Source organism: Pantherophis guttatus, chromosome 7 (genome assembly GCF_059756535.1).
Source record: "Pantherophis guttatus breed Tessera chromosome 7, ASM5975653v1, whole genome shotgun sequence".
In the NCBI taxonomy this organism is placed as follows: domain Eukaryota; kingdom Metazoa; phylum Chordata; class Lepidosauria; order Squamata; family Colubridae; genus Pantherophis; species Pantherophis guttatus.
In genome coordinates this window covers 22,167,070-22,186,735 of record NC_142069.1, presented here as the reverse complement: position 1 = coordinate 22,186,735, position 19,666 = coordinate 22,167,070, and the positions used below count along the sequence as shown (strand labels likewise).

General features: G+C 39.8%; 2 protein-coding genes across 7 annotated transcripts in view; one reads left to right on the top strand and one right to left on the bottom strand.

Annotated features, from left to right (window-relative positions):
• The window catches only part of SLC37A3 (solute carrier family 37 member 3), a 40,598-nt gene extending 36,264 nt beyond the window's left edge, over positions 1 to 4,334 (bottom strand). For 3 of the 4 annotated variants that reach the window (XM_034403299.3, XM_087873750.1, XM_034403302.3), the window contains exon 1: positions 4,195 to 4,334. The gene's annotated coding sequence lies outside the window, so the exon portion shown is untranslated. Of the gene's footprint in view, positions 1 to 898; positions 918 to 4,194 lie in introns of those variants that run through there. The other variant, XM_034403300.3, reaches the window with a different exon arrangement.
• An 822-nt stretch (positions 4,335 to 5,156) lies between these two features.
• RAB19 (RAB19, member RAS oncogene family) lies at positions 5,157 to 18,829 on the top strand. Of its 3 annotated transcripts, none has more exons than XM_034402872.3 (4): positions 5,157 to 5,241; positions 12,993 to 13,216; positions 14,519 to 14,702; positions 16,744 to 18,829. In XM_034402872.3, exons 2-4 carry the CDS (start codon positions 13,022 to 13,024, stop codon positions 17,007 to 17,009), a joined length of 645 nt encoding a protein of 214 aa, XP_034258763.1. In that variant the 5' UTR covers positions 5,157 to 5,241; positions 12,993 to 13,021; the 3' UTR covers positions 17,010 to 18,829. The 3 variants fall into 3 exon arrangements, with proteins under 3 accessions (XP_034258763.1, XP_034258762.1, XP_034258766.1); XM_034402871.3 differs by lacking the exon at positions 5,157 to 5,241 and adding an exon at positions 8,092 to 8,217; XM_034402875.3 differs by lacking the exon at positions 5,157 to 5,241 and adding an exon at positions 8,233 to 8,299.
• Positions 18,830 to 19,666: the final 837 nt, after the last annotated feature.

Genomic DNA, 19,666 nt, shown 5'->3' with positions numbered 1-19,666 from the left:
AGCCTTCTCTTGGGGGCCCCGGCCCTATGGAATGAACTGCTCCCGGACATACGAAGGATCCCCGACCTCCGTGCCTTCCGTTGCGCTCTGAAGACCCTATTATTCCAGCAAGCTGGACTGACAGGATAAAGGTTTTTTAAATTGGGTTTTGATAGGGGTTTTAAAATGATGTTAGTTGGATGTTTTAAATTTGGCCGAATGATTGAATTATTTTAATAAGCTTTTAATTTTTGTTGTACATTGTTTTTACCATGGCTGTTCACTGCCCTGAGTCCCTCGGGAGAAGGGCGGTATACAAATATAATAAACTAAACTAAACTAAATTAAACTAAGTCTGTGTTCTAGAAGGAAGCTATGACTTCTCCCCTTATGTACATAATGCTAGTTTTGCATCGTAAGTACGATTATGGTCCATGATATAAAAAGATGACCCTCCCTCTCAACTTTACAATATTCACTCAGTTGGTCATCTACAGAGAATAAAAGAAGCACTTAGCTGCTAGATGTTGTTCACTTCTTCAAGCATAGCACATTAATTAGAGCATACTGTTATGTTTTCCAGGTTACAGCATATGTGTCTCTTGTTACAGGTTTCAGTAATGGCATGAAACCTGATCATTTCTAAGACAGGAATTCACTATTGGAGAACTTTAAAGGGTCTGCTACGGCTTGCTAGATACTCTGGAGGTAAGAGTAGATAGACACCTAAGGAATGGCAATATGCTGACTACTATTCTTCCTATGGTTTATCAGTTTTTATCTTATCTATCCTTTATCTGGCTAATTCTCTTAGGAACCAGGAGGGGGAAGGGGCAAAGAAAATTAACTGCTAAGTAGAAAGATAAGATAAAAGGTAAGTAGTAGTATACAGGTAAAGAGGGTCCTCTTGTATGCGTACTTTAATTTGTAAACTCCAGTTGTTTATGAATAGGAAGTTTTGGATGTCTGAACCAGATGTCCAAAGACGTTCAGAACTGTTGTCACAAGATGGAAATCATCAGTAGCAACTCTCCTTCCAAGGGTACACATTCACATGGGCGTAATGAACCGAGAAGTTGAGTAAGCTTCTCTGGTGGCTATTTTTCCTATAACTGTACATTCGGCATTAGAAAATGGTCCAAACTCTATTCCCTGAATACGTGAAAGTTTTAAATTCTCACTGGCATACATGTAATTTTCCTTTAGCAACAATTGGGACCCACAACTCAATTGTTAAGTGCAACAGTCGCTAAGTGACTGTATGTATGATCTTATTTCAGCTTTCCTTTGCTTTACAGACCTGCAAAGTTTATGTATGCGAAGATTGGTCATAAAGTTACTATTATATTACTTTTAACTTTTTCATCACTGTTTTAACATCAAAAAAAGTCACTAAACAAGGCGATTGCTAAATAAGGACTATCTATGTTACTTTTGCCATCTTTTTTTTCAGAATTCTACAGAGAAGATAATGAGATGTAATCAAGGAACTATGTAATCCAAAGAATTTATCTGGTATCATAACAAATCAGTATTCCTTCAGCATGTCCCATCTTTAAAAAGAATAGAAAGCCACATTGTACCTTATGCTTGTAAAGATAACCTAACGTTATGTATGTTGGGAGCTTTGCATACGTTAAATTATTATTAGATCTTAACCTTTCCTCCGGTATCTCAAATTAGCATATATAATGCTCCCTGATCCAAATATTTCCTCGACAACAGCCATGAGATTGGAGACTAAGGAGGGAGGGGCGAAAAAAAGGAAACCTTAAGAGCAGTGGTCTCCAACCTTGGCAACTTTAAGTCTTGTGGACTTCAATTCCCAGAATTCTGAGAATTCTCCCAGAATTCTGGGAGTTGAAGTCCACAAGTCTTAAAGTTGCCAAGGTCGACACCCCTGTTTTAGAGAACCTCAAAATGGTATGTAAATGATTGGTACTTGACCTGATTAGTACTCAGGTTGAAGTCTATCACAAAATCCCAAGGCTGAAAAAGTTAGACTGGAAAGTTTCTTTTAAAAAAACACAGGAGTAGCAAATAATTTTCAAATCTTTATCAATAAATATATAAGGGCATGTCTTGTTAGTGAGAAAGAAAATCATTAATATTCAATTGAAGTTAACCTTTTGGATGGCAGCTTCTATCACAAATTTCTATATTCTGTACTTCCCGCTATACCATTAGAACTAATTTAATCATGGACAAAAATTTTAATCAGATAGCATCAATTATATAGTCACTTCTGACATTTTCTGATTAAGTACCATGCAACTAAGGAACAAAAAACCACTGATTATAGAGATATTTTTGTGTCTAGTTATTGAGAGATATTTTTGCAGCATATAAAGCCCACAATAATTATCTGTAAAGCTACTATGTACAACATCCCTGAAAAAATTAATCAACACATTCTACTGTGGTGTAGAATTCTATAGTCCAAGGACAAAAAAAAAAAGAGAGAGAGAAAATTATCAGAATCTCTTAAACAGATCAATGTATTGCAGGTACGAAGTCTCTTAATTCCAGGAGTTCTCAGCCACAACCACATTCCCAAAGGAATTTCAAAGAAGGACAGAAAGGTACTGTCCACTGTAGTTTGACGAGTGTATGATTTCTAAATGAATTTATTTTATGAACCCCATTAGTAATCATTCCACTGTTTTCAGTATCATATTTTCACATTACCTCCTCTTTAGGATTAGAATAAAGCTAATCTCGAGATTCTTCCAAACAAACCTATTTGGAGTCCTATTTGGAGAAGGGCGGTATAGAAATTTAATTAATAATAAATAAATAATAAACATTTGAAACCTTGGCTTGATATGGATTTACAGTTATGGCTTGCTGTGGGGGCAGTTTTAATTTAGCCTCAAGCACTGTTAACCCATATGTTGATAAAACTTAAACAAATGAGCTCTAAAATAATAGGGGCGGGAAACAAGTCAGTCCTAGATCATCAGCAAGTGATGAAATTAGGATTACATCCACAGGCAAGGTAAAATAAATAATAAATTGCTGGCTACAATTTTAAATTAATCCGATGCAGATCATTTGGAGAAGGCATTCTTGGACTGTGTTAAGTCAGATTGGGGAGAGATCTTATATTTATGTGTGAGTGTACGTATGTCTATAAAAAGAAAATCCCCAAAGTTTTAAACCACGCATGTATGTATATGTGTGTGCATATTCATATATAGAGAAAAAGAAAAATCCCCAAGGTTTTAAACCACGCATACACACCCCCACACATACACTGAACTGCATAAATTGTTTCAACTTCTACCCTCAAAACAACGCTATAGGGCACTGCACACCAGAACAATTAGACACAAGGACAGTTTTTTCCCCCTAATGCCATCACTCTGCTTAACAACTAATTCCCATAACACTGTCAAATTATTTACTAAGAATGTATTACTGTTATTCTTCTCTTCCTTACTAGTATCTATCTCTTCCCACTTATGACTATAACCATGTTGCTTATATCTTTCAATTTATATTGTTTTTGTTTCCTAGTACGATTTGAGAGCTTATTAGTAACCTTGACTATCACTAAGTGTTGTAATCTTTTTATTCTTGATGACTGTTATTTTATTCTCCTTATGCACACTGAGAGCATATGCACCAAAGGCAAATTCCTTGTGTGCCCAATCACACTTGGCCAATAAAGAATTCTATTCTATTCTATGTATACGTGTGTGCATATCCATATATAGAAAAAGACAGGTTTTAAACCACGCATGCACCCTCCACACACACACTCATTTAAAAGAAAGAAAGAAAGAAAGAAAGGTATGCAGCGAGCCCTTGATAAAGGTTTTGCAACGAGGAAGATGTCCCTAGTTCAACTGCTACGTGGCAGAAAGTTGCCGTTCAAGGCAACCGCTGTCACAGACAACAGCAGAAAGCGCAAGCCCGCGGAACCAGCGGGCGAACCGCGGAGGGAATCTCAGACCATCCCCTGAAAAATAACCGGGAGGGCAGCATGGGAGCTGATTTGGCATGCCAATACTGCAAACCAACCCGGTGAACACGGTCTCCAGCAGGCTGCGAGACAGCCGCCCACTCGCGCTCCGATCGCCCCATCTGTCACGGGGCAGCCGCTCCTCATCCCACGCCGACCAAGCCGCCCCGCGCTCCCCCCCCCACAACCACCGCCGCCTTAATTACCCCCCCTCCCCTCCGCGGAACCTCCACGTAAACACCGCTCACCTGTCCGCATTTCCAAGGCAACTTCCTGGAAGTCACATGACCAGCGCCTCTTCCGAGCTCGCGCTCCGCTTCTCCTTCCCTCCCTCTCTCCACACACACCCAGCCCCCCACCCCCCCGTTTCGTCTCCCTTCCTCGTGGTGCACTCTGGGAATTGCAGTCCCCTGGAATTCTCAAGGCACCTTCCGAACGAGCCCTGCCCCGGAGCCCGAAGGAAGAGGCTTACAAAAACAGGCTGGAAGGGAGCTCTCGTGGCTTTCGGTGGCGCGACCGGCTGGTTGGGGGTGGCCATACTTATTCGACAGGAGGGCTACCGAGCGATAGGTTCTTGGCTTCGGAGTGAACGTGAATAATACGGATGGGGGCTGTTTTTCAGACTTGCAGTCCACTGAGTTGCATTGCAAAGTTAACGCAGGCGATGACTGAGTGCTGGTTCCAGTTTGTGCCTTCCAGTCCCCGCAAATTTTCTCGGCAAGATTTCCTAAGTGGTTTGCTAAGACGCTGAGCTTGTCGCTCAGAAAGGTCGGCGGTTCGAATCCCTAGTATAGGTCTCCTACGTGAGCAGCGGGTTGGACTAGATGACCTCCAAGGTCCCTTCCAACTCTTGTTACTGTTACTATGGCTGAGAGAGAGAGAAAGAGGAATTGGCCCAAGATCACTCCAAGGCACTTTAACCTCTTCACCAAACTGGCTCTAGGTCAGGGGTCTCCAACCTTGGTAACTTTAAGCCTGGTGGACTTTAACTCCCAGAATTCCCCAGCCAGCAAAGCTAAAGTCCACCAGGCTTAAAGTTACCAAAGTTGGAGACCCCTGCCCAAGTTTCAGCTTATTGGGAAGTAATTCATATTTAAATCACACATAGGCCGAGAGTAAACAGAAATAAATTGGGCTTCGGTTTCACTGACTTTACACCACATGATTAGCCTGGTCCTCCCAAACTAACCTCTGACACATTTGAACTGAGGTGTGGTGTCAAAAAACCCTTCAAAAGTCATTTCAATCATCGCTACACCTCCATGTCTGCTGAAGTAGTTGCTGAAGGCAGTTCAGTAAGATACCTCTTATCAGAACTTATCACAATGCAGGTCAACCATTTTTGCCCTGTATTGTTCTCACTGGCCAGCAGCAAGTTTTCCAGTTCGAAGCACAATTCTTTTTTTTTTTTTTTGTATCTGGAGGTTCTTGGATTTTGTGTGTGTGTGTGTGTGTGTGTGTAAACCATCCTCTGAAAATACTTAAGGTGTATTCTTTCTAACACGATTCATGCCCTACAGGATCTCTTTGGGTGCATACCTTCCCTTGCCAAGTTCCTGCAGTTTTCTTGGCAAGGTTTTTGGAAGTGATTTGCAATTGCCGCCTTCTTCCTAGGGCTGAGAGAATAACTAGGCCAAGGTTGCCTAATGACCTTGTACCTAAGGCTGGACTAGAACTCATGGTCTCCCTTTACTAGCCTAGTGCCTTAACTACCACACCAAACTGGCTCTCGTAAGAGCTATAATACTGTAGTCGTGTAATGAGGAAAGGCAAGCTATGGATCCCTGAGATCTTTACCAAGAAGAAAAGGAAAATAATGACTAAATAGATGATTGTTGGGAAATAGCTATCAATTCCTACCGACCACTAACTGAAATCTATTTGTATGAGAGAATTTTAATCTGTATAAGTAAAAGCCTCATACACTAGAGGGGATATCTTCATTACTTGTTCATTTCCAGAGAATTGTGGGAAGTTCTATGTTTGTAAAGGGGGTAAAATGGCAGAAGTTTCGCAGGTATATCGTAGCTTTTCCTGCCAAAGAGATGCAGTGATGGGAATAGCTTCTCCTGCCATCAGACAATTCTAATTGCCAAATTACATCTCTTATTTATTTAAAAGCTAAATCCTGGTTTTACCATGTCATCTTTTAAAGTGCACTTTCCCCATGTATTTTCAACAGCTACAAGACAGGAAGGAAATAGATAGCAAAAGAACGCCTGTTGAACTTCTGCTTGTCAAGTCACTTAGGGGATTACAGCACCAAGGCATTACAAATGAATAGTTGTAAGCCTACATCCTTAATGCATAAAATATTGACAACAACAGAAAAACCCTCAAATGTGTGGAGGAAATGGAAATAAATAAACAGGTTTTGTTGCAAAGTTTGAACAATGGATTTCTTAGAGCCAATAGAACAAAATGATTGATAGTTGGCTCTTTTTAGAAACCTGGAGAACTTTATTTTTGCATAAAAGGGAAAAAATATAGAATGGTTTACAGAAATTCAATATTTCAAGTTTAACATTTGTAACTTTATGTACTATTTGCAACTACGTGAATGCAAATACTATATACTAGTCTTACGTTGCAACCAATAGCTATCCACATATCACATATTATGGGATCCTACAGGCAGATCTGATTGTAAAAGCACAGTCCTGTTACTCTATGGTAGCAAAAACAAAATAAAACAAACAAAAAACAAAAATTACCGAGTCTGGTAGCATCTTTTACAACTCATACATTTTATTTGAAGGCATAAGCTTTCATGAATTGCAACTCACTTAATCAGTTGTTCATGCTTATGCCTTTTAATAAAATTTATTAGCTGGAAAAGATACCATACACCTGCTGACATTTTTATTATAATTAGTAAATAAATTTAGAAACAGTTTATTTATTTATTTTATTTATTTATTATCAAATTTATATACCGCCCTTCTCCCAAAGGACTCAGGGCGGTGCACAGCCAAAGTAAAAAACTTAAATACAAACACTAAAATACAGTTAAAAAGATATATATGCATTTGGCCCCAAAGTTAAAAAACAGTAACAAACCCATTAAAAACATTTTAAAAAATGTGTTAAGCCAGCACGGCTTGCTGAAAAAGAAAGGTCTTAAGGGCACTGCGGAAGGCACCGAGGTCTTGGATTCTTCGTATCTCTGGGGGCAGCTGATTCCAGAGGGCAGGTGCCCCCACAGAAAAGGCCCTCCCCCTGGGGGCCACCAGTCTACATTGCTTGGCCGATGGCACCCTGAGGAGGCCCTCTCTGTGGGAGCGCACAGGTCGGTGGGAGGCCATAGGTAGCAGCAGGCGGTCTCGAAGATATCCAGGTCCTATGCCATGGAGCACTTTAAAGGTGATAACCAACACCTTGAAGCGCACCCGGAAGACCACTGCGAGCCAGTGCAGCTCACGCAGGAGAGGTGTTATGTGGGAGCGCCATGCGGCTCCCGTAACTACCCACGCGGCCGCATTCTGGACCAGTTGGAGCCCCCAGGTGCTCTTCAAGGGGAGCCCCATATAGAGAGCATTTCCATAGTCCAGGCGAGAGGTGACGAGGGCATGAGTGACTGTGCACAAGGAATCCTAATCTAGGAAGGCCGCAACTGGCGGATCAGGCAAACCTGATAAAAGTTGAACTGGATTATTTAAATAAAGGTTGGCATCAAGATTTTGCTTTTAGGATAATTGACTTGAAGTTTGTTTCTCCTTTTCCATGTAGAATTTCAAATATATATTCAAAATTATCACATAGAATGTTAAGCTTTTTTTTTAAAAAAAGGCAGGTTTAAAGAAACTTCCACAGTTAAATTAATGCAGCAGCTCTTTTGTCTTCTCTAGGCTTATTCTCTTTCAAAAGTGTGTGCTCTCCTATATCATTATGTAATATAGTTCTTTGTATATTTACTTACAAGAAACCCCATGCAATTCAGCAGGGTGCATTCATATGCAAGGACAGTTTGTAATATTTACTGCCTTGTGTCACCTGAGGATATACACATAATAAACGTGCAATAATGCAACATTTCCTTTGCGGACATAGTAAAGTTTAAATGAGGAAGTTATTTTTTTTCCCCATTAAACTTCTAAATCTGGTAACGTATCTTTTATATGTGGTGTTTCTTTTTTAAAAAGAAGGTTTGAGTGGATCACCAGCAGGAGACTGAAAGACGCTGAATTTATGAACTACATTTCCCATCAGGCGGTAAGAAAACTAGAAAAGGTGGGAGGAGAATAGAGAGAAAGCTGTACCTGTTCATGCAGGTAAGACAAAAGGGTGAATAAGGGGTGAATTGGCGCTTAAAGAAGCAAGGATTCTGGTGCTTTGGGATATCATATAACTTATGTTGAGTACTTAAAGTTTTACTTTGTTGTTGGTATTTGTTGACTTTTGCGGGGGAAATTTTTTCGTGAAAACAGGTTGCTGAAAACAGGAGAGGTAGAAAAACGAAACAAGGATAGTTTCGATGGTTAAGATGTTGATAATGGGAAATGGTCTGCTGTGTTTATTTTTGGCTGGCTAGAAACTGAAGTCAGTAAGTATATATATCAAGATGTGACAAACTTACAGAGGAAAGATGCCGGAAGGAAGGAAAGAAGTAAAAAACATATTCTCTCTTTCTGCCCTTAATGGTGATTTATGTTTGTGCCCTTTTAACCAGCTGCTTTTTACACATGCAAAGGTTTTACTGAAGTATGGAGTAGCAAGAAAACAATCTCTATTTTCCAAAACTTTGAAGAAAAAATTATCTGTTTGGATAGGTATTGCAGCTATGCAGTAATTGTTATTATTCAGAGGCCAGCATGCTTTGCTTTTTATTTGGTTTAATGTTCTATTTATTTCAGCGTGGGAAGAGTATCTTTTTAAAAGTTCTAGAAGCTCAAGAGCAAGCAGTTGCAGCTGAGTACATAATTGTATCTGATAATTAAATAGTTAAATTACTTGCTGTATTGCCGTCAAAAGCTTGGGTAAGAGACAATCTACTCTTACATTCAGAGCTCAAATGATTAGAGGAAATACAGGCATTTTTGTGAAACTTTCTGTCTGATTTCCCCATTTTAACCACTTGTGGTTTCCTAATATTCTTTTAATAAGCTTCTTCTCATATCCAAGCATCTAACCACAATCAACTCAGACAGGTATAGGCAGCTTAGGACCCACAACCAACTTTGGTGTAGTATCATTGGTTTTCTTCTCAGAATGCCTTTCCAAGAATACCTCATATTCATCAATTAAAAATGATGAGTCACAGTGGGGTTTTTTGTTTTAAATTTGATTTATATGCCGCCCTTCTCCGGAGACTCAGGGCGGCTTACAATGTGTTAAGCAATAGCCTTCATACTTTTGTATATTTATACAAAGTCAGCTTATTGCCCCCACAAACTGGGTCCTCATTTAACCTACCTTAGAAAGGATGGAAGGCTGAGTTAACCTTGAGCCTGGTGAGATTCGAATTTACAGTAATTGCAGACAGCTGGTGTTAATCACAATGCTTTTAGTCTGCTGAGCTACCAGGCCTGTTTAGGTTAAATACTTTTAATTCACAGTGTGCCAAAGTAGACCCAAGTGTCGGCTAAGAGGATAGAGACTCTGGAGCACAGAGAATGTGACAGGGAAACAACTTTACCCATTAGCTTTCTAGTCAATACGTTTTTCCTAACCAGGCCATTTTTCTATCTCATTTGGCTACCATTTTTTGAGCATTTATTTTGATGGCCTCAACTTGCCCACTGTGACGATCAATTGAAAAGGTCTTCCAACTCAATAGAGTTGGAAGAGATCTTGGAGGTATTCCAACCCCTTGCCCATGTCATTTGTCATTTCAGACAAATGGTTGTCTAATCTCTAGCGATGGAATACCCACAGCTTCTGGAGATAAGTGGTTCCACCAATTAATTGTCCTGTCAGGAAATTTCTCCTTAGTTCTAGGTTGGTTCTGTCCTTGATTAGTTTCCATCCGTTGTTTCTTGTCCTGCCTTCAGGTGCTTTGGAGACTAGGTTGACCCCTAATTCTGCAGTACTGGTGCGACATCTGACTGAAAGTGGTTTACCACTCTTCTATTACATGTTGAAATGGAGGAATCGAGAGCAACTGCCTGGAATCCTCACAATAGCGGCCCATAGTTTGTAGACAGGATTCTTGTAATGTGTTTTAAGTAGGACCACAATATTAGTCGGTCCCAAATAGCATTGCTGGATGGTTACCAGGGTCTGGCTGTATATAAGTGTTTTTAAACAGAGTGTCCATAGTGCTATAGGAAACTTTTAACAGCATCTGTTCCGTTGATTCTGATGTGTAGACAGGGAAAGAAAAAGGGAAGCAGTTGCGCAAAATCAGAGGTTGTTTACAGAGTTAACAAGTGAATAATATCTCAGCTTTCTAAATACCTGAGGTAAACTGGTTGCACGGTATCTCTTTGGATGCACTCTGTCACTGCGATCTTGTTCAGTCACCCTGGATCAGTCAACAGTGTTACTTTTCACCTTCTCTTTTAAGTTTTTATGATTATAATGCAGGCCAAAATCTGTTTTCTTTTTAAAAAAAAAATTACAGGAGAGCAACTGTAGTTCTGCTGCTATACCACTTTTCTCTTCTACAGAGAAACAGACGATAAAAGAATCCCTGGGATGACTTTTCTGACTGGTTAATTGTATTGACCAATAATAATAAGAACAAAAAGTAACAATAAGAGCAGCGCTAGGCCCTTTTAAACTTTCATTGTCTTGCTATCACCCTCCAAGTAAAGTATTTTTGAGTTAACTTTCTCAAAGAACTTTCCCCATTGCTGAGGTGAAATGGTGTTCAGCTATCCTAGAACTAGTTTGTGGTGTGGTAGTGTGTTGATAAGGAGAATTCTGTGGAATATCACATGCAAAAATAAATAAATAAATCTGAGTGGTTTTTTTAAAAAAATGAGTCCTCCTTCAGTTTCCACTATGAAAGAGAATAAGGAGCAGAGCCTCTTAAGTGATGGCAGTGGCACCAGTATAGTACAATATTCTCATCTAATAATTTTATTTTTCTGTTAACATGTCTGTCTTCTAAAAATATTCCCAAGCAAAGCTGATTGGTTGAGGGTGGTTTTTTTCAACTACATGTTAAGAAAAGGATTATTTCTCCTTGTCTAGCTGCATTTCTGGTGATGAATTTGAAAAATAAATACTGAAATTTTTAATTTCTCCCCAAAATTATCTTTCTTCCTTCTTTCTTTCTTTCTTTCTTTCTTTCTTTCTTTCTTTCTTTCTTTCTTTCTTTCTTTCTTTCTTTCTTTCTCTCTCTCTCTCTCTCTCTCTCTCGCTCTCTCTTTTCCTTCCTCCCTCCCTCCTTCCCTCCCTCCCTCCCTCCCTTCCTTCTTTCCTTCCTCCCTCCCTTCCTGTTAGTACAAGATTTTAATATTAACGTGAGATACATGTGATAGAGAACCAATGTGATGTTAAGGCACCAGGCTTGAAACCTGTGAGTTCTAATTCCGTCTTTAGGCACAAAGCCATCTAGGTGACCTTGGTCCAGTTACTCTCTCTCAGACCTAGGAAGGAAGGTGAACCACTTCCAAAATCTTGTCAAGATATGTACAAACTGAAGAGATTTCGGAGAGTAGTCCAGTTCAACACTGATTTGAAGACACAAGACAAAAGAAAAATTATGATGTATTTAATATATGATGGGGATGGGGAGTTTGTCCAATTGTATTATTTCATTTAGCTTAAATGGGAAACACTGCAATCTTATTTAAAGGTTCTTATTAAAGAAAAGGTTAAAACTTGATAAGCTTTAGATTTCGCAAGCATTGGTTTCAATGCTTAGTAGGCTAAAAGGCTAAAAGATTCAGCTTCTTCAACATACCACTGCAATAGCCTGTATGGCCTCTTTCTAAAGAAGATGGATTTCAACAAAAGAGTTGAATTACCACACAATTTTGTAGCTAGGAAAGCAGCCACACTGGAAGAATGGTGGAATACCCTCTGGCAAACCTCATTTTTTGCTACAGGTGCTTCTGGGGTAGTGAATTTTTCTATTGACTTTAGGAATACCAATAAGTCCTTGGTTAATGATGATAATTATAACCAGAATTTCTGTTGTTACGTGATGCAGTCATAGAGCGTGATATCAACATAGCCCAGTGGTGAAATCCTACCGGTTCGTACCTGTAGTGATAAAAGCTACCAGTTTGGCGAACCGGTAGTAAAAAAAAGCTACCAGTTGGTCCCAACCAGTATTTTCGACGATCAGCTGTGCCGCACGATTTAAAATAGTTAAAAAGCAGGAAATCCTGCTTTCTAGTGAATCTAAATCGTGCAGGATAGCTGTTCCCCACCCTCGCTGTTCTACTTACCTTCCCAAGTTTCCTTTTTCCACATGCAGTGCGTGTTTGGTACATATTACGCGTGTGCACAGCGTGTGCACAAAGTGCATTTGTGCACGCAGTATGCATTTGGCATGCATGCATGCATGCAGCACGCGCTTGGCACGTACTGCGCATGTGCAGGCAGCAAACTGGTGGCAAACCGGGGAGAATTTGACGTAGCCATGCTACTTAGCAATGGCAGTTCCAGCAGTGCCTGGTTACCGTTGTTAAGTGAAGACCTCATGTGATGATGACTTCCATGTTTCTGCCAGCTTCCCCATTGAATTTGCTTGTGGGAAGCTGTCAAGGAAGGTTGCAAATAGCATTCACATGACTGAGAGAAATCTGAGCTGGTTGCTGGGCACCTGGATCAAAGTCATGTAACCACAAGGGTGTTGCAGTGACCAGAACTTCGAGGACTAGTCATAACTATCACTTGTTCATCATCCTCAAAAGTTTGAAATGTCGTTGAACAAGGGGTTGTTAAACAAGGACCATCTCTAGTAGCTAAGAAGTCTATTTGTTTACAAAAGCACTGATGAATTTGCTAAATCAGAAGTGGAATACATCACTTGTGTGCACCACCAAATTATCAAAACTATTTAAGTGACTTGTAATTTAATTAGGTTTTTAAATGTACACTGGTTTGTATTTTTGCATTCATTCTCCCCCCCCTTTCCCCATTAATCTAGGGCCAAAGTTCTCAAAACTCTAGAATATCATGGCTTTCACCAATACAGAGATGGATGATGCGTTTGACTACCTGTTCAAGATCATTCTGATTGGAGACTCAAATGTGGGGAAGACGTGTGTGGTCCATCGCTTCAAGTCTGGACAATACCATACAAAGCAGCAGAACACTATTGGGGTTGACTTTACAGTGCGTTCCCTGGAAATTGATGGCAAGAAGGTGAAGGTGAGTGATATATTTCTACTGTGTCTTTTCATGATTAATATGAGTTTTCCACCCAGCCATTAGCCTCACGCTTCTAATCTTTTCTGCACTTTCATGCCATTGTATGAATATCTCTATAGTTGCTCTTTGGGCTTTTGGTAATGAGAAAGGAAAGGAGGCAGTTTAACTGGGCAGCAGAGGAGAGGTAAAACTTGAATTCTAGCCCCTTCCTCATCCTTATTATAACCTTATAACTTCAATAACTGGGCCAAGAAAACAGTAAAGTGTACGTCCAAGCATTTCTAAAGACAGGGGAAGGGAATAAGTCCTGACTTCATCATGTCTTGGAATGGGGAAAATCCCAGAAGTTAGGAAATCACATGAGGCAGGAGATTCAGGCAAGCTTTCCAGATCCAGAGAAGGCTAGTATAAAAATAATTTTTTAAAATTTAGTTTGGCAAGCATGTACAAGATAAGAGGTATAAGTATAAACATGGACATGAACACAGGAAATGAGTACAAATAAATGGGGACAGTAGGACAGGACGGTATGCACACTGGTGCGCTTATGTACGCCCCCTTTATGGACTGCTTAGGAATGGGGTAAGATCCACGGTAGACAGTTTAAGGTTGAAGCTGTGGGGGTTTGAGGATGTAACAACGGAGTCAGGTAGAGCTTTCCAGGCATTGACCACTCTGTTGCTGAAGTTGTATTTTCTGCAGTCGAGTTTACCTTGAGTTTGTATCTATTGTTTGCCTGTGTATTATTGGGGTTGAAACTGAAGTGGTCGTTGACAGGTAGGACGTTGTAGCAGAAAATTTTGTGTACTATGCTTAGGTCAGATCGTAGGCAGCATAATTCCAGGTTGTCCAAGCCCAAAATTTCAAGCCTGGTGGCATAAGGTATTCTATTGTGAGCAGAGGAGTGAAGTACTGTTCTCGTGAAATACCTCTGGACCCGCTCAATTGTATTAATGTCCGATATACAGTGTAGATTCCAGACAGACGAGCTATATTCGAGAATTGGTTTGGCAAAGGTTTTGTATGCCCTATATACAAAAATATTTGGCAGCATCTTTTCTACAGCAACAGTTGGGATAATATTTGGTTATTCCCAAAGATCTGGAGTACCCAAGTCACAAAAAGCTTTGAATACAGTTATACATCACTTGCCTGAGAATAGCTGTGTTAGGGATTTTACTGTAAATATAGTCACACAAGACTAAGATAGAGGAGTTGTGGCTGAGCAACAATTTCTAGCATTTAGGTGTTTGGAGAGACCATTTCTGTTTCTGCCTCTATTTAATTTCCTTCCAATTTCAGATACAAGTGTGGGATACGGCAGGCCAAGAACGCTTCCGGACAATAACTCAAAGTTATTATCGCAGTGCCCATGGTGCTATTCTTGCCTACGATATAACCAAAAGATCTACATTTGAGTCTATTCCTCATTGGATTTATGAAATTGAAAAATATGGTGCAGCAAACTTGGTCTTAATGTTGATTGGTAAGTTCTGAAGTCTGTCTCATCTCTGCCCCTCTTAGTTCAAAAGTTTGAGAGTTACTTTTAAAATGAAGGGGGGGAAATAGTACTTATTTTACTGAGACAGAATTAGTGGGCAAGAAATATAGAAGATCTTGTATAAATATCTAAAGAGAAAATTTATTTCCCAGTTATTGACTTCGTGTTGTAAGAGATGCACTTCTAAGTTTACCTTATTAGCACACGAATCCTCTTAGCTACCTAGTAATGAATTCTAGGTAAAATACTAAAATCAAAATGATGTATTATGTGTCAAAACATTAGAATTATAATGAGTCTCTTGTTCAATCTAGACAATCGAGAAAAAAAACAGCATCTTTTCTGGTAAAATATGAATATCATAGGGCTAGACAATTAAATGATCAATAATTATTATATGAATTGCCCTGGGGGCAGCCCTAATATTAGATAGAATGAGGTCATTTTGCTAGATGAATCAGGACAGTAAAATAAAATATTGTTAATCTGAAACCAGAAATCTTCAAGGAAGAGAATAAAACTTTCTTCAATGCATTATATACTAAACTTGTCTTGTGGCTAGATCAGGGGTGCTCAACCCTTGGTCCATAGACTGGCATGCCAGAAACTGGTCCATGGAAACAAGCCAAATTCCATCCACAGGATGCAGGCAGCATGTGAAACCATGCCCTCTCCGGTTTGCGGAAAAGTCTCTCTCCATGGAACCGCGCTCTGGTACCCAAACGTTTGGGGATCATTGGGCTAGATAACTAAGGGACCAAATGTTGCTGTATGAAACACACAGGGCTACCCTTCCATTTTATGGAGTAAGCAGCTGTTTGAATTGATCAGCTGAGATGGCTAATGAATTGGAGCAAATCTCTACCCTCTGTTCTTTCAACTAGCCTCTAGAGAAGTGTATTGCATTTTTAAAAATGTACAGGTCTCTGAAGTACAGGAAGTCCTAGACTTACAACTGTTCATTTAGTGATGAAAAGTGACTTATGACTGTTTTTAATAATTACAACCATTGCAGCATCCCCATGGTCACATGACTAAAATTCAGATGCTTTGCAACTGACTCATATTTATGAGAGTTACAGTGTCCTGGGATCATGTGATCACCTTTTGCATCCTTCTGACAAGCAAAGTCAATGGGGAAGCCAGATTCACCTAACAATCATGTTACTAGAGCCGTGGTGGCACAGTGGTTAGAATGCAGTACTGCAGGCTACTTCTGCTGACTGCCGGCTGCCAGCTGTTTGGCAGTTCAATTCTCACCAGGCTCAAGGTTGACTCAGCCTTCCATCCTTCCGAGGTGGGTAAAATGAGGACCCAGATTGTTGGGGGCAATACGCTGACTCTGTAAACCGCTTAGAGAGGGCTGTAAAAGCACTGTGAAGGGGTATATAAATCTAAGTGCTATTGCTATTGCTATTAAGTTAACAACTGAAGTGATTCACTTGACAACTGTGGCAGGAAAGGTGGTAAAATGGGGCAAAATTCACTTACCAAATGTCTTGTTTAGCAACAGAAATTGTGGGCTCAATTGTGGTCGTTAAGTCGAGGACTATTGTACCTGTATCGTATTGCCTTTATACGGCCACCCATTTTTGTTGGCTCTGAAGTGGTCCTCAGCATATGGCAGGCTATTGCCATGGCTGTTCAGGATGTATCCTCTTGAGAATTCAACATAGATATCTCTGGGACTGGGAACCTTAAATGTCAGTATTGTGTCATGCTACAATGATGCACACTCTGTAAATTTGCATCAGCTGCACACACAACGGCTTATCAAATGTGCATCGTTCATGCAATAATTCTACAACATGTCATCGAGGTTTGTGCCACCTATGATCCTCAGAGTAATGCTCTTACAGCTGCCAGGGCAACAGGAGAGAAAATGTGAGGAGTAGGACCAATGTGGAAGGAGGTAATGGCATAAGAATGCTTTGCTTCCTGGGTTTGCTTCATAGTCCCCCTCCCTCCTTTTATTTGCCCCACCTATCCATTGGGAATCTAAACATGGTTTTAATCCAATTTAAAGGGAACAAATCAGACGAATCAGAGAAACGGCAAGTCCTGTTTGAAGACGCTTGCACATTGGCAGAGAAACACGGTCTTCTGGCTGTACTGGAAACCTCAGCCAAGGAGGCCCAAAATATTGATGAGGTTTTTATCTTGATGGCTAAGGAACTGATGGCTAGGAACACCTTACAACTTCATGGGGAGAATGGATCTTCACTCAACATCCATCTGGACGCTAGGCCAGTGATGGTTTCACAGACTGAGACATCCAGCTGCTCATGTTGAGCAAAGGCTACGTATCCCAAGGCTCTCTTCCATTAAAAGAATTTCCATGTATAATTCCACTGTACCATCCTGATGCCATGCCATCGTTGCTGAATGTCGTTCTTTGGAAATAGGTGGTTTCTTGTTTCCAACTGATCAGCAACAAACACGGGATGAAGGACTTTTTCTGGCAGACATGAGCTGATACAGAGAAGATTGTCTGTGAATACTTCTGATAAGCCACTTTCTATCAGTCCTTGGCTCCTTTTCCCTGGTGGCTATGAAAAAAATGGTGGGTTTCTTGTACTGTATATACTATGTTTAGTACAGGGATGATAGAGTTGTTGATTGAGTCAAATTATTGTGAATAAATACTGAATCTTTTTTTTTTTTTTTAAGAAATAGAAATCTAAGCAAGTACAAAACAAGTTCTGCAGGGTTTTTCTGCCTATCTAAGAAATGCCTCTGTCTAATCAGTTTCCTATCTCGGATTACTATAACAATGTCTGTTTAAATTGAAGATTAACAAGGTAATCTTATTTAGTGTGTATTTTGGCGTCCTTAACTGTTTGACTTTGTGCAGCCCACAGATTACCAGGGAATGATTGTGATGGTCAAGCGATATACCTAAAAGAGTGCATGGAGAATATCCTGTAGTGAAATTAAATGTTGATTTCAGTTATGTCATTTTTTCTAGCGTGTGTAACAAGAGATGGTTTCACAAAACAAAGACTTATACAGACCAGTAGTGGGTTTCAATTTAGTTTGCTACCGGTTTGCATGCGCAGAAGCGTCCGGGTGGGTGGGCGGAGCCTCCCACCGCCACCACTACCGGTTCGCCTGATCCGGGGTGAACCGGTAGCAACCCACCACTGATACAAACCATTCCAAAAATATACTGAAACTACAAGGACTAAAGTAGTGTGTTTTTAATCAGTTACCATAAATATAGTAAACTATATAACGTATTGTAGCTTTTTTAAAATAATAGCACTTAACAGCTTTTAATATTTATCATAATTTATTGCTAGTATGTTTTCAGTAAGTCAAAAGTCAATATAGCAACATTTCAAAATTACTGGAAGGCATTTGTCAACGTTCAGCGTCGTAATAGCTTAGTGGTAAATTTTTTACTACTTGATTATGGGAAGGCTGATGTCACTGACCATGGTATTAATAATCAAAGAACTGAGTTCTCTTTTTTAGGTATTTGTGATTCCTTTGTCTTGCCAAGCAGAGCATTTTATTTATTTCTTTAAGTAGAGAGAGTCTGTGAGTTTTCTATTTTGATTAAGTGCTTTTTGTGCTTGCCAACTTGATAAAAAAACATTGGGGGAAGAAATGAAATAATCACTAAACCGGCTCTCCAAATACCCTAGGCATTCTGGGACTTGTAGTCCCAATGCATCTGGAAGGTATGGGTTTGGGGAAGACCCGGCTCAGTACAGTGTTGATGCTTTAATCTTTGGTTTAAATTCAAATTCCTCAGATTTACATTTTTATAATATAAGAAAATTTAGTATGTATTTATTGATGTTTTATTTCCTATTATCCATGCCCAAGAGTTTGTTGCTGAATTGCCTAGTTTTAAAGGGAAAGGTTGGTTCTCTAACTAGCACTGATTAACTATTATTGATATATATTTAAAAGCTTTTCCTTTTTACATGATTTTAAGGTAAAATGAAGATTCTAATAAATAAGGGACTTTTCCATTATTACTGAAGTAATGTATCGCTATGGAAATAAACTAGACAGAATGAAATTTAACATTTGTTTTTAAAAAACTAACATGGATCAGAGACTCAAATACATGGTACTTGCGTGGATTTACGCATTATGCCAAGTGATGGTTTTTATTGCATGATTTGTTAAAATAATTGATTGGGCTATTAAATGAGCTAAACAAAAATATAATTGGCTAGTGCAGGGATGTCAAACTCGATTTCATTGAGGCCGCATCAGGGTTGTGTTTGACCTTGAGGGGCCAGGGTGGGCGTAGCCAGCTTGACATCAATCATGTTGGGGGCACCTGTGGTGGCCCGAGTGCTCTGCCAGAGAAAATGGGCTCCTGACCTCTGTTTTCGGCTGCAACGGCCTTCTGCAACCCTCTGCCACCAAAAATGGAGTTCGGGAGGGTCGCTCCATTTTTGCTGGCAGAGGCACCACTGGCCAATCTTTCACTGTTCCCAGATGTAAGCATCCCATGGGCCGGAGCCGGGCCTTGAGTTTGACACCCCTGGGCCACAATGTTTTGTATAAAACTAGCCAGTTTGGTTAGTTTATGATTTGAGTATGCAGTGTGAGCTCAGCTAACTGGGTTTAATCAGCTCAATTGATGAATTAGAGCATTCTGCAAGGTCCTAATATAATAAATCAATAGTGTTTTCACATATGTGGGAACCAGGCCACCTGAATATGTAAAAGAACATGGCTATGAATTGTATCTAGGTTGAGATCCTATTCTTGGTCAGATAGGAAAGAAAACGGTTGGGAACAGCTTCCAGAGCCATTATATTAACCAAGAAAAAAAAACAGCTGCTTTATGAACTCAAAAATAGGTGCTCTGTACAAAATATCTCTTCAAAGGATTTGCAGAGGTATAGTGCCTACCCTTTCTTATTTAATATATTTACTTCCCAATCATGAGAAGACAGGACATGGTTAGGGTTTCCAAATAT

Coding starts and splice junctions, on each gene's coding strand:
- RAB19 (XM_034402872.3), top strand. CDS start 13,022: ATGGCTTTCACCAATACAGAGATGGATGATGCGTTTGACTACCTGTTC. Junction 13,217..14,518: donor TTGATGGCAAGAAGGTGAAG/GTGAGTGATATA, acceptor TTCCAATTTCAG/ATACAAGTGTGGGATACGGC. Junction 14,703..16,743: donor CTTGGTCTTAATGTTGATTG/GTAAGTTCTGAA, acceptor TCCAATTTAAAG/GGAACAAATCAGACGAATCA.